The sequence below is a fragment of the Bos mutus genome, chromosome 9, assembly GCF_027580195.1.
Source record: "Bos mutus isolate GX-2022 chromosome 9, NWIPB_WYAK_1.1, whole genome shotgun sequence".
Lineage (NCBI taxonomy): Eukaryota > Metazoa > Chordata > Mammalia > Artiodactyla > Bovidae > Bos > Bos mutus.
The window spans coordinates 80,458,427-80,472,785 of record NC_091625.1 but is presented as its reverse complement, the minus strand read 5'-3'; the positions used below and the strand labels follow the sequence as shown (position 1 = coordinate 80,472,785).

The following is a 14,359-nucleotide window of genomic DNA, read 5'->3' as shown; positions in this document are numbered from 1 at the left end:
GGATATTTTTAATAGCAGAATGTAGATAACAAAGGAAATAGTCACTGAATTAGGAGATATATCAATAGAAATCACAGAACCTAAAGAACAGAAAGGAAAAAAAGACTGGGGGGGAAAAAATCCCAAGTCCTCAGAAATTTGTGGGACAATAATCAAAAGGTATGATCTTTATATCAATGGAGTCTGAGAAGAGATAAAAGAGACAGATGGATGCAGAAAAAATATTTCAAGAAATAATCATTGAAAACTTTTCAAACTGGGTTAAAGACTGTAGATTCAAGAGGTTCAGTTCAGTTCAGTTCAGTCATTCAGTCCTGTCCAACTCTCTGCGACCCCCATGAACCGCAGCACGCCAGGCCTCCCTGTCCATCACCAACTCCTGGAGTCCACCCAAACCCATGTCCACTGAATCGGTGATGCCATCCAACCATCTCATCCTCTGTCGTGCCTTTCTCCTCCTGCACTCAACCTTTCTCAGAATCAGGGTCTTTTCAAATGAGTCAACTCTTTGTGTGAGGTGGCCAATTTTGGAGTTTCAGCTTCAACAACAGTCCTTCCAATGAACACCCAGGACTGATCTCCTTTAGGATGGACTGGTTGGATCTCCTTGCAGTACAAGGGACTCTCAAGAGTCTTTTCCAACACCACAGTTCAAAAGCATCAATTCTTCGGCTCTCAGCTTTCTTTATAGTACAACTTTCACATCCATACATGACCACTGGAAAAACCATAGCCTTGACTAGATGGATCTTTGTTGGCAAAGTAATGTCTCTGCTTTTGAATATGCTGTCTAGGTTGGTCATAACTTTCCTTCCAAGGAGTAAGCGTCTTTTAATTTCATGGCTGCAATCACCATCTGCAGTGATTTTGGAGCCCAGAAAAATAAAGTCAGCCACTGTTTCCCCATCTATTTGCCATGAAGTGATGGGACTGGATGCCATGATCTTCGTTTTCTGAATGTTGAGCTTTAAACCAACTTCTTCACTCTCCTCTTTCACTTTCATCAAGAGGCTCTTTAGCAAATTCCTAATAGGGTAAACTCATAAAAACATGGCCAGACACATCATAATCAAACTGTTGAAAATTAAAGACAAAGGGAAAAAACTTCAAGCAAGCCAGCAGAAAATAACACATTACATTCAAGGGAGCAATGGTTTGGATGACTGCAGACTTCGCATCAGAAATCACGCCAGATGACAGTGGCACGAAATCTTTCAAGTGATAAAAAATTAAACAGAATTTTATGCCCAGCGAAAATATCTTTCGGGACTGAAAACAAAATTAGGAGGAACTCTCTGATTAAGGAAAACTAAAATATATAATTTGTTCCCAGTAGAACCAATATTAAGGAAATACTAAAAAAAATTCTCAGGCTTACAGGAAATGATATCAGACAGAAATGTGGACACAAGGGCTGAAAGAAGAACAACAGAAATGGTAAATATCTGGGTCAATAAACAGACTATTTTACTCAACCAAGTTATTTAGAACGTTTGACTTGACAGCAAACTTATAACACTGTCTGTGGATTTCTCAAGTTATGTGGGTATACTTAATATGACAACTAAGTGGGGTGAGTGAAGCAATAAGGTTGGAATGTTTTAATTGAAATGGTAAACTATTCACTCTAGAGTATGTAAAGTAAGTTGTGTATTCAGTAATCCAAAGAACAGCAACTATAATAATACAAAGAGATGATCCAAATAGCCAATAGTGAAATTAAAATGAATATTAAAAAATAAACTAGTAGAAGGCAGGAAATGGGGAATGAGGGAACAAAAAAAAAAGGTCAGAAAAAGAAAATAATAAATGGCAGATCTAAATCTAATCATTTCAATAATTAAATGTACATGGTATCTACTAAAGTACAGAGATTATCAAATTAAATTTAAAAATAAGACTCAATATGTTGTCAACAAAACAATCCACTTTAAATATGTCACTATAGATAAAAAAGTAAAAGGATGAAAAATATACAATCCAACATTTATCAAAAGAAAATTGGAAAAGTTATGTTAGTATCAGGCAAAGCAAACTTTGGAACAAGAAAAATTATCAAGGAAAAAGAAGAATATTTATAACCATGAAACAAATAATTCATCAAAATATACAGCATTCCTAAATGTATATGTACTTAACAAAATATATGCCCCAAAATATGTGAAGTAAAACTGAAACAAGAAGTAGACAAACCCACAATTACACTCAGAGACTTCAGAGTTCCTCTCTCAGTTAATGAGAGAGTAGTCAAACAGAAAATCAGCAAGATGTAGGGGATCCGATCAACATTATTCACTAACTTAATGTAATTGATATTCAAGTGTACATGGAATATTTAACATGACAGTCCATATTCTAGGCCATAAAAACAAACAACAAATTTAAAAGAAGTGAAATTATGCAGAAAAAGATTTCTGATCAGAATGAAATTAAACTACAAAAATGACAGAAACATATCTGAGATATAGCCAAAAATGTATAAATTAAACACCACATGTTTAAATAACCCATTGTAAAATAGAAAGACTCTGGTGAGGGCAACGGGTATACAGGAAACCTCCCTACATTTCCTCAATTTTGCTGTGAACCTAAAACTGCTCTAAAAAAATGAAGTCTTAATCATTTTTTGAATTTCAAAGGAAATATTAAAATATTTTAAAATGAATGACAATGAAAATAAAGTGTATTAAAATTTGTAAGATGAAACTAAAGCAGTATTAAATACTATAAAAGAACTCAATTTAATAAATAACCTGTTTCCACATTAGAAAACTAATAAAAGAAGAACAAATTAAACCCAAAACAAACAGCAGGGAGAACGTAATAAAGTTTAAGAGCAGAAATCAATGAAACTGAAAAAAAGAAAAACAACAGGACAAAGCCAATGAAACCAACAGCTGATCTCTGAAAAAATAAACAAAACTGAGAAGTCCTTAGCCATACTAATGAAGAAAAAAGATACAGATTCCCAATAACAGGAATAAACTTTGGTTATCACTACAGACCCTAAAGACAATGAAAGAAAAGGAGAGAATGTTGACATTAGATGAAACGGATCAATTCCCTGAAAGATATAAACTACCACATCTCAAAAGAAAAGAAATAACCTGAATAGTCCTATGTCTTGAAATTAACCAAATTGAATTTTCAACAAAGAAAACTCCAGGCTCAGTGATTTTCTCTTGTAAATTCTATCACAAATTTCAGGAGGAAGTAATACCAAATTTACTCAGTCTTCTTCCAGAGCATCAAGGAGGAATAAGGCTAACCATTATATACTAACAAAGTCAGGCAAAAAAAAAAAAAACCCCAAAAACTACAGACAAATATTCCTCATTAACAGAGAGGTAAAATCAACATCTATTTCTGCTTTATTGACTATGCCAAAGCCTTTGACTGTGTGGATCACAATAAACTGGAAAATTCTGAAAGAGATGGGAATACCAGACCACCTGACCTGCCTCTTGAGAAATCTGTATGCAGGTCAGGAAGTAACAGTTAGAACTGGACGTGGAACAACAGACTGGTTCCAAATAGGAAAAGGAGTACGTCAAGGCTGTATATTGTCATCCTGCTTATTTAACTTCTATGCAGAGTACATCATGAGAAATGCTGGACTGGAAGAAGCACAAGCTGGAAATCAAGATTGCCGAGAGAAATATCAATAACCTCAGATATGCAGATGACACCACCCTTATGGCAGAAAGTGAAGAGGAACCAAAAAGCCTCTTGATGAAAGTGAAAGTGGAGAGTGAAAAAGTTGGCTTAAAGCTCAACATTCAGAAAACGAGATCATGGCATCTGGTCCCATCACTTCATGGGAAATTGATGGGGAAACAGTGGAAACAGTGTCAGACTTTATTTTTGGGGCTCCAAAATCACTGCAGATGGTGACTGCAGCCATGAAATTAAAAGATGCTTACTCCTTGGAAGGAAAGTTATGACCAACCTAGACAGCATATTCAAAACAGAGGTATTACTTTGCCAACAAAGGTCCGTCTAGTCAAGGCTATGGTTTTTCTTGTGGTCATGTATGGATGTGAAAGTTGGACTGTGAAGAAGGCTGAGTGCCAAAGAATTGATGCTTTTGAACTGTGGTGTTGGAGAAGACCCTTGAGAGTCCCTTGGACTGCAAGGAGATCCAACCAGTCCATTCTGAAGGAGATCAGCCCTGGGATTTCTTTGGAAGGAATGATGCTAAAGCTGAAACTCCAGTACTTTGGCCACCTCATGCGAAGAGTTGACTCATTGGAAAAGACTCTGATGCTGGGAGGTATTGGGGGCAGGAGGAGAAGGGGACGACAGAGGATGAGATGGCTGGATGGCATCACTGACTCGATGGACATGAGTCTGGGTGAACTCCAGGAGTTGGTGATGGACAGGGAGGCCTGGCGTGCTGCGATTCATGGGGTCGCAAAGAGTCGGACACGACTGAGTGACTGAACTGAATTGAAACAAGAAATAGTAGGAATTGTGCTCAACGTGATAAAGGGGGTATGCAAAAAATATATAGCTAATATTATACTTAAGTGCAAAAAACTGTCCCCCTAAAAGTGAAATGACAAGACTATCCACTCTCAACACATATGATGAATATCATTATTAGAAGTATTAAACAAGGCAATAAAACATGAAAAAGAAATAAAAGGCATGATGATTAGAAAGGAAGAAAACTGTCTCTATTAGCGGATGATATGATTGTCTACATAAAAAAAAAAAACTCCAAGAAATTCACAACAAAGCTCATAGAATAAGTGTGTTAGCAAAGTCAGGATATAAGGTCAGTATGTAAAAATCAATTATATCTCTATATACTAACAATAAACAACCAGAAAGTAAAATTTAACAAAAGAATACTATTTGTTTTACTAAAGAGGATACACACATGGCAAGTAAGACAGGAAAAGACGTTCAAGATTATTAGCCACTTGAGAAATGCAAATTATAACCACAATGAGAGGGCACTACACATCAGTTAAAATGGCCAAAATTTCAAAATATTGGCACCACCATATAACTGGCAACATGAGGGGAAAACGTATCACTCGTATATTGCTGGTGGAAATGTAAAATGGTATAGCCATTCTGTGGTCCTAGATAGTTTCTTTTAAAACTAAAATTGCAATCATGATAAAACCCAGAAATTGCCCTCTTGGACATGTATGCCAGAGAAATAAAAACTTATGTTCACATAAAAACCTATACATGAGTGTTCATAGCAGCTTTATACATAATAGCTCAAAAGTAGAAACAAGCCAGATTACTTTCAGTGGATGAATGATTAAACGAAGTGTGGTGCATCCAACCATGACAAACGCATGGTAAGGTGAAAATATTGCCTTAGCTGAAAAAGCATTTAATATGCACAACCTACCAAACAAACATCATAGCTGAGCCTAACCTGCCTTAAACGCGCTCAGAATATTTACATTAGCCTACAGTTGGGAAAAATAATCTAACCCAAAGCTTATTTTATAATAACGTGTTGAAGGTCTCATGTAATTTATTGAATAATCTACTGAAAGTGAAAAACCAAATGGCTGTGTGGATACAGAATGGTTTTAAGTTATCAGTGGTTTGCCTTCCTGACCCCGTGGCTGATTGGGAGCTGAGGCTTGCTATCCTACCCAGCATCACAAGAGCATATCGTACTACATATCACATGTTTATAAACAAAGCAAGGGGCGGCAGAGTAAAGCATCTTGCCCTGGCTTCTGCTGTCAATGCACAGTGTAGACAGGACGTGAATGCTGGTTTCCTGACTCTGCTCCTAGATGTTAACTACCTGCGTCCTGTCCCAACCAACTCTCTGAGCCCCTCGGGCTTGCTTGTATTTCCAAGTGGCTTCACATCTAGAATGGCGGGGTTCACTCTGGTGACATCCACCTCTATATGAGAGTGTTCCTTTCCCTTTTTCCCTTCTGCCTAAGCAAAGGAAGCTGCTATTGGAGAGTCTGAGCCCTTGATCATTCATAACTGCTCACTTATAAGTAAAATGAGGACTTTGCAGCTCAACTGGTAAAGAATTGGCCAACAACGCGGGAGACCTGGGTTCGATCCCTGGGTTGGGAAGATCCCCTGGAGAATGGAACAGCTACCCACTCCTGTATTCTGGCCTGGAGAATTCCATGGACTGTATAGTCCATGGAGTCACAAAGAGTTGGACACCACCACTGAGTAACTTTCATTGAATGTGTAACGCTTTCATACCATCAAAAAACTATAAAGTTGAACCAATGTAAATCGGGGACTGCCTCTACTAACAAAATGTAAAGATAGCCCCAGATAGCAAGAAAACGTTCGCAAATCACATATTTGACAAAGAACTTCTATTTAGCATACACAAAAACTCTCTAAGCTTAACAATAATAAAACAATCTTTTATTAAAATGGGCAAACGATTTGAACAAGTACCTGGAAAGAAGATATATATATGATAAGGATGTACAAGAAAAGAGGCTTAACATCATTAGTCATGCTGCTGCTGCTAAGTCACTTCAGTCGTGTCCGACTCTGTGCGACCCCACAGACAGCAGCCCACCAGGATCCCCCATCCCTGGGATTCTCCAGGCAAGAACACTGGAGTGGGTTGCCATTTCCTTCTCCAATGCATGCAAGTGAAAAGTGAAAGTGAAGTCGCTCAGCCGTGTCCGACTCTTCGAGACCCCATGGACTGCAGCCTACCAGGCTCCTCTGTCCATGGGATTTTCCAGGCAAGAGTACTGGAGTGGGGTGCCATTGCCTTCACCATCATTAGTCATGAGGGAGATGCAATTTAAAACCACAATGAGATAACACTGTACACCAATTAGAACAGCTAAAGTAGAAGACACTTGACAATGCCCACAGACGAGGACACAGAGCAACTGGAACTCTCATAAATTGCTGAAGGCAATGCAACATGACATAACCACTCTGGAAAACAGTTTGGTGGTTTCTTATCAGGCTAAACATATAATTCTATATAACCAAGTGATTCCACTCCCAGAAAAAATGAAAACTCATGTTCATACAAAACTTGTGCAAATATTTATAGCTGCTTTTCTTACAATCACTCCAAACTAGAAAAAAAGCCAAATGCACTTCAGTTTAGCAGTGAATCAACAAAGCAATATATCAATGCCATGAAATACTACTCAGCATTAAAATGGAACAAACTGTGGATACACACAGCAACGTGAAAGAATCTGAAATGCATTATGCTAAATGAAAAGAGCCAGATTCAAAGGCTATATACCATATGCTTTATTTATATGTATTTCTAGAAAAATCAAAACTATAAGGACAGAAAACAAACTTGTGGTTATTAAGATTCAGGGGGAGGGTTTGACTATAAGGGGATATCACAGGAAAATATTCTAATATTTTTAAGTGATTGTGGTGGTGGCTACGTGATTCCCAGGTGGCTCAATGATGAAGAATCCACCTGCCAAGGAAGGAGCCACAGGAGATACGGGTTCGACCTCTGGGTTGGGAAGATTCCCTAGAAGAGGAAATGGAAACCCACAACAGTATTCTTGCTGGGATAATCCCATAGACAGAGGAGCCTGGTGGGCTACAGTCCATGGGGTCACAAAGAGTTGGACATGACTGAGCATGCACGCAGGCTATGGAATTCTATGCACAGAATTGTACAAATTTTCTGGAATGCTATGTGTTGATCTGAAATTAAAGTGTTAAGTTGTAACACATCCTGACAGGTCTAAATATAAAGTCAACACGAAGGGGCTAAACCATTATCTCAACAACTTTTTAGAATTTCATGCTTCTAAAGCATTGTCTTGAACACATGCCATTTGCTCAAGATTCAAAATGACAGTATTCTTGCCACCTGGTGAATTCCAGAAATTTCTCTGATGATTCTCCATCAGCCTATTTGATCCAGCCTACCAAAGCAACATCCCATACCTTGCTGCCCTCCATGATGGATCTGCTCCAGGGGTCTTCTCATGTGCATAGAGAGAGCCCTGTACTCACTGTCCTCTGGCAGGACTACCAGGCAGAGGAGACAGGGCCCTTTAACTGTCTAGCCACAGACTGCTAGACACAAAGCAAGCTATGTTGTTATGGAATCCTAAGCAGTAAGATTTTTTCCAAGTGTGCTTGGATCACGGGGACATCTGATTCAATATGGAAAACTGTACTATTGTTCACACTTCCACAGAAACATGTGACATTTCAGGGGAACACAGAGAAACAAATGAAAGCCTCAAGAGCAGCTACCAATTTTGCTAAATGTTATACCAGATACGCGGAATGGCAGAGATGGGAAAAGAAGTGACCTCAGCATGGTCAGATGACTCTGTAATTTCAATAACATTTGCAACTAAGAAAGGGAATGAGTGATTATATCATCAACTATTTCCCCAACTCTGACAAATCCAGGCCCCTATTTTATGTTTGATCCAAAAGAAACACTTTCAAAGAGAGGGAAGAGAACTCTGTGCAAAGTATCCTACTCAAAATTCTTCCCCCAGGTTAGGAAAAAGCATTATTTAATCCTTGAAGTTTATATGCATTTAGGGTTAAGTCTGATTGCACTGAAAAAAAAAATTGCAATTTCACCCTCTTTGTATAATATTGAACAAAACAAACCTGACTAATTTTGTTCAGACTACTCAATGAACTACTGGCCTTCACATGGCATTATGTGGTTTTGACTGGCAAAGCTAAATATCATCGTTACATAATGGTATATAGACTCTCCTCTCAAGATATTTTATTTCCTATTTGAAATTAAGCCATGGACTAGAGTCAAGAATATTTTCTTACAAGTATATAAGAAAATGTAAGACAAACTCAAATGCATCCTTTAGTATTCTTATGCTGTTTATTCTCCCTTTTAAATATTTTTAAAGGTCAAAAATTCTTAGCATGTCTAAAAGAAAAAAATGTGTCCTCCAGGTATACTTGACCATTTCCTGTTCTTTGAACACCCCAAGCTTTTCCACATCTGAGCTCTTATTTATCCTGCTCCCTCTGTGGTTTTCTTAAATTCTTTTGCAAAACAGATTTAGATAACAAAAATAAGTATCCAGATTGTATTACCTTAAACCTCTGCAAAAATGCCTTCACCCAGTCAAAACAGAAGACCATGCCTTTGGCTTTCATAAAATCATAATATAAAAAAAAAAAAAAAAACTATAAGAATATTTCCATAGATAATCTGCTAGAAAATAATCAAAGGCATTATCTGCTATGCTACCCAAGGTCATTTATGACTAGCTGAGTGATAAAGAACCTTGCAAAGTCAGTTGTCTGGAAAGAATTGTATTTTTCCTGATAAATTTTTACACTTCCTTTATTCCAACAGTAGAGACAATGCAATCAAATGTGTATTCTTTTTCACTTGGTTTCCCTGAAGATTAGCCAAATTTGTTTCTCAGTTGCAACAAACAGCGGACCTTTGGTGCCAAATACATATTTTTCTCTTTCTCTTAAAGTTGTCATTTTTTTCACATCGTTTGAACCATGTCACAATAAAAGTGACATAATTAAATATATTTGAAGTATGCTTAAATGTTTTAAATACAGTAGGCAGAATTAATGCATGAAGGCTGTTTTCTACAAGCTATTCCATAGTAAATGACAAAACAGAAACAGTGTGGCCCAGAGCAGTATTTTTCAAACTGGAATGTGCAAAAGAATCACAGAATAATCTTATTAACAAGTAAATGCTTCTTCAGAAAGTCTGGGGCAGAGCCAGAGGTTCCACATTTCTAGGAGGCTCCCAGGTAAGATCACTTCTGGTCCTCAGACCACACTTTGAGGAGGTAGGGCTTCACTAACATTCTGCCTGTGCATGAATGGAAAGTCAGTGCAGGAGAAATGATGAATATAATGGAGCCCTAAGACATGACAGGGCTTCCCAGGTGGTTCAGTGAGAAAGAATCCCCCTGCCACTGCAACAGATGCAGGAGGTATGGGTTTGATCCCTAGGTCCGGTAGATCCCCTGGAGTAGGAAATGGCAAACCCACTCCAGTATTCTTAGTCCACGGGTCACAAAGAGTTGGACACAACTGAGCATGCACACACACAGGACATGATAACCCTCAGAACGCTGAGAACCACGAACTAGAGCAAATGGGACCAGATCATCACATTTCTGTTTCAATTTTTAAAAATCAAAGCGTCTTAAATCCAAAGTCTATAATAATTTTTTATAACAAATGTCCAGTTCATGTTTTTCAAAGAAGTTGATTCTCATTCATGGTTTAAACATTCTATCACATAGAGCTCAGTAAAATTCTGATTGATATATTTCCAAAAATCCACAGTATTTTGAATGGTTATAGGAGGACACACAAGGAAAGAATACTTACTGAACACATGGAAAGATTCCGTCTATTCAAATGTTTACTAAACCCCCACTGTATTCCAGTACTACTCTTAGGCTTCAACATCCGGCTTCTTTTTTCTTTTATTTATGTTGGTTTGATTCTGATTCTTCATTTCTATCATGTTGAGGGTCAATTATTATATAACTTGGGAAATTACTTGATTAGTGAATAAGTGAATGAATCTACATCATTTGAAGAAAATTCATCAGCTGTAATACTGGTTACGAAAATATCTGAACAGTAGTCAGTTCAATATTTTTTTCTTTCCAGTTTATTTCCAGTTAAGAGTATTCCTCCTGGCATGGCATGCTGCATGATGATAATTTCTAAAATACTTCACAGTAAAGAAAAGGGCTAGTTTTTCTGAAGCTATTCCACTTTTATAGATTCTTACATTGCCCGTTGTCACATGTATGTCTCCCCAGCGCAGTTTCACAGATGCAGAAGGGAAAAACCTGTATTTTGGTTAAAACTAAAATTAACCAATTGTCTAATATACATAAAGAACTAAGTCACTATCTTCTTGCATAAGTACAATAACATTTAAGGCTTTTTTTTTAGGTCACAGGCTTTAGAGCCAAGTGTACAAGCTTTCTATTGCTGCTGCAACAAATTACCATAAGTTTAGTGGCTTAAATGCTGATTTATTATTTTATGGTTCTGGAGGTCAGAAGTACAAAATGGGTTTCACAGGACTAAAATCAGGGTGTCAGCAGAGCTGTGTTTCTTCTGGAGGCTCTGGGAGAGGGGTTATTTCCTTGCCCTTTACAGCCTGTAGACACCTCCCACATTCCTTGGCTCTTGGCTCCTTCCTTCACCTTCAAAGCCAGCAATGTTGTATCTCTCTGTGACTTTCTTCCACTGTCACATCTTCCTTTGACTCATTCGTCTCTTCTGCGTCCCTTCACTTTTACGAAACCTTGCAGTAACGTAGATAAACTGCAATAAACTGTAGATAAACCTCCTTCTTTGAAGGTCAGTTGATTAGCAATCTTAATTTCTTTGCCATGTAACCTCACATACTTACAGGCTTCAGGGATCAGAATGCAGACTTTTTTTTTGGAGGGGGGGGTGGTCTATTATTCTGCCTGTCATGCCAAGTGTTCCATTTCCATTTACTAACTGAATTTTCCTGATGCACGTTCAGTTCTCTCACTGTTCTTTGATTCTAGGAAACGAAGCTCTTAAGGAATAACAATAATAGGATAAGATTACTGATAGCAATAATTTGCATTTCAGTTTTTAGCCATGAGCTCTGATTCTATTGGGATGACTCTCATACTCAAAGAAAGATACAGATATGGCTGGAATGGCCATTGCTGCATAACCATATTCTCCTGGATCCACGTTGCCTGAAATTTCTGAGCTACATTTTGGTAAACTGATGCCACCGATCACAGAATCAGGTGTGACCACCAGGATAAATGTCTTGGTTCTCTGTGATCTAAGTTGCCTACAAAAAGGGCCTTTTCCTTGAAGTTTTAAGAAACTAAATCTTCTTTCAGAATTGCTCTAATGGGTTTAGAACCATTAAAAATGTCCAAAGCACTGAAGTAATAGTGTTTATTATTTTCTTAAACACACACAAAAATGAGAAATTAAATGAGTAAATTATAGTAGCCTAATCTTTTCATGCCATTACTAGGGATTGACAGGATGGTTGTTTAAACAGCTGTACAATGCTTAAGCGCCAAAGACTCTAAATCTCTAATAACAAAAAGAATAACACTTTGCATGAGTGTTTCTTTGAATATATTCTAGACTGTACTTTCTCACAGGAACTCTCGACTAAGGATTTATTATATTTCAATCCAAAGCCACAGAGATAGAGTTTGAACGATTGGCTGAAAGCCCTATGCAAACTGAATCTAAACGTGAAACAAAGTAAAAGTTTCAAATTTGAATCCATGGCCTGAATTCTGATAGACAAAAGCATGTTTGTGGTGATTATCATTATTTAAAACAGACAGGTCCAATCGCCAAATGCTAAAATACAAACTGTATGACAGTTTAAGCAGAGTCAGATGGGCTCTACTAAAGTTTGATGTCACACAAAGGTTATGAGAGATATATTGTTTCTTGTGAGTCTTCTTCTGTAACACACAGTAAGCCATGCCAGTGTGAGAAGGTGTCATCTCTTGCACGGGTTAATGACACCCTCAATATGTACCCCTCTCACCTGCTGATCCTCTCTCCTATGCCCTCTAAAGTACATCTATTACTTCTGAGAACTGTTCACAGCTCCTATGGTTCTGGTGGGGTTTTCATCAGTGTATCAACTCAATGCAGTTCCTTGGGCCAGCTCTAAGGGAGATCAAGAACAGGATAAGGTAGTGATCCAACAGATTTTCTTCATATAGCCAGTAAAGAAGAATTCTGAAAATCTATGCACATATTTTTAAATAACATCCAAATGTTCAAACATCTAAATAACTTAAGTTTGCACAGTTGAAAGGGGACATGATTTCTAATGCTCTGGTCCATATTTATTAGAACCTCAGGACTGCAGGTTTCACTGAGTCTATGGAAGATTAGAAAAGGTAGGGCCCGTGGATGAGCTAATCAACCCAAGACGACTTTTTGTCAAGACAAGCCTGACTTCGTTTTTCAAGCAAATATGAAGATAGTTCTAGTAACACCAGTCCATCTTCTGAAAGGTAAAAGGAACAGATAAATACAACACAGAGCCTTGTCACGTGCTTGGGCCTTGGATGAATGGGGCAGAAGAAAGGAGAACTGGCAGGCAATAGCCATGTTCAGAGGCAGATCAGTTTCAAGAAAGAGCTGGAAGTTGAGGAACTGAAAATTGAAACCCCTGAAACACCATGTCCTGGGCAGTCTTTGTGCCCAGTTTAGAGAGTGCTGATAAAAAAAATGACTTAAATTCCTCTCAGAACATATCTAACACGATACAGATTTAAAATGGTATTTCTACACAAAACTCCCGCTAACTGCGTTTCTTTGAAGGATCCTCAGCCTTTGAAAGTATCTCAAAACAGGTATCAAGTTCTCTTCATCAAAATGAAGGGTCAACAATAAGAGATTACAATCTCGTTTGTGCAGTGAACCTCGTGTATCGGTAGTTCTGGCGACTGATTTACTGGGTTCTACATTTTCTCTAGTCCCTAGAACTTCTCGCTTTTGTTTTCTCTGTTCGTACTTGACCATCTTTTAGTGTGTGTTTGAGCTCATCTTAGTCACCTATCACCTTGAAGTTCCTAGGTTCCACCCCATGTCCTTATTGAGTCTTATGCTCAGGCTGATTCTCTGGCCCTTTTAGTGCCAGAAGTGGTAAGCTGTCGATAAAAAAGGGAACAAACTACAACTTCCAAGGCCATGATGTTGTGCCAACAGAGGAGTTGCTTATGCAAACTATTGTGAACTTTTACACGGTAAGATAGGGAGAAGTGTAGCGTCACACTGAGAATACATTTGGAAAATCTTTCTCTTCTAATGTTTCTGAGGACAAAGTTTGGAAGTAAATTAGTGACATGGGGCAAAAAAAAAAAAAAAAAAAAACAGATAAAAGGAAGACAACTTTATTAGGCGATTTCTCTTCTTTCTGAGGAGCCTTCTCTTCTTTGTGAGGACAACTCTGGTCCTTTCAGAGGAAGCTCCAAGTCATTCGAAGATACCCAGTATCTTCCAGCTGCTGCAAATTGATCCCACGGTGGGTGCTCTGGAAAGCATCTTGGGGGTCGAATGGGTCTCAGGCCGCTCCTGATCAAGGTCGTCCGATCCATTTGCTAAGAGGAGAATCTTCCCAAGGCACCTCTTAGAAGCAGGTGTGTGTTCCCCTCCAAAGAGCCCACCACCTGGCTTCGACCCATCTGCACTTGTGCCCCAGCTACCAGGTAACGCTGGGTGCTTCCGAAGGTACTGCTGCGGGGGCTGCGGGGCCTTTGAGACGCAGTCACTGGGGAAGAAGGGAGGACGCGGCTGGATGCCGGCGGCACGCGCGCAGATGCCGGCGCACCCACAAACACACGCCGGTTCCGGGTGCGGGGAGGAAGGGGTA

The 14,359-nt window shown here is 38.6% G+C and overlaps 1 protein-coding gene across 7 annotated transcripts in view; it reads right to left on the bottom strand.

Moving 5' to 3' along the window:
* AIG1 (androgen induced 1) overlaps window positions 1-14,359 on the bottom strand; it is a 272,128-nt gene that overhangs the window by 257,376 nt on the left and 393 nt on the right. Inside the window, exon 2 of one of the 7 annotated variants that reach the window (XM_070376789.1) lies at window positions 6,414-14,257. The exons of the other annotated variants lie outside the window; for them this stretch is intronic. Within the exon in view, the coding sequence (XP_070232890.1) occupies window positions 14,255-14,257 (3 nt within the window). The 3' untranslated portion in view covers window positions 6,414-14,254. Of the gene's footprint in view, window positions 1-6,413; window positions 14,258-14,359 lie in introns of those variants that run through there. 7 annotated transcript variants of the gene reach the window in all.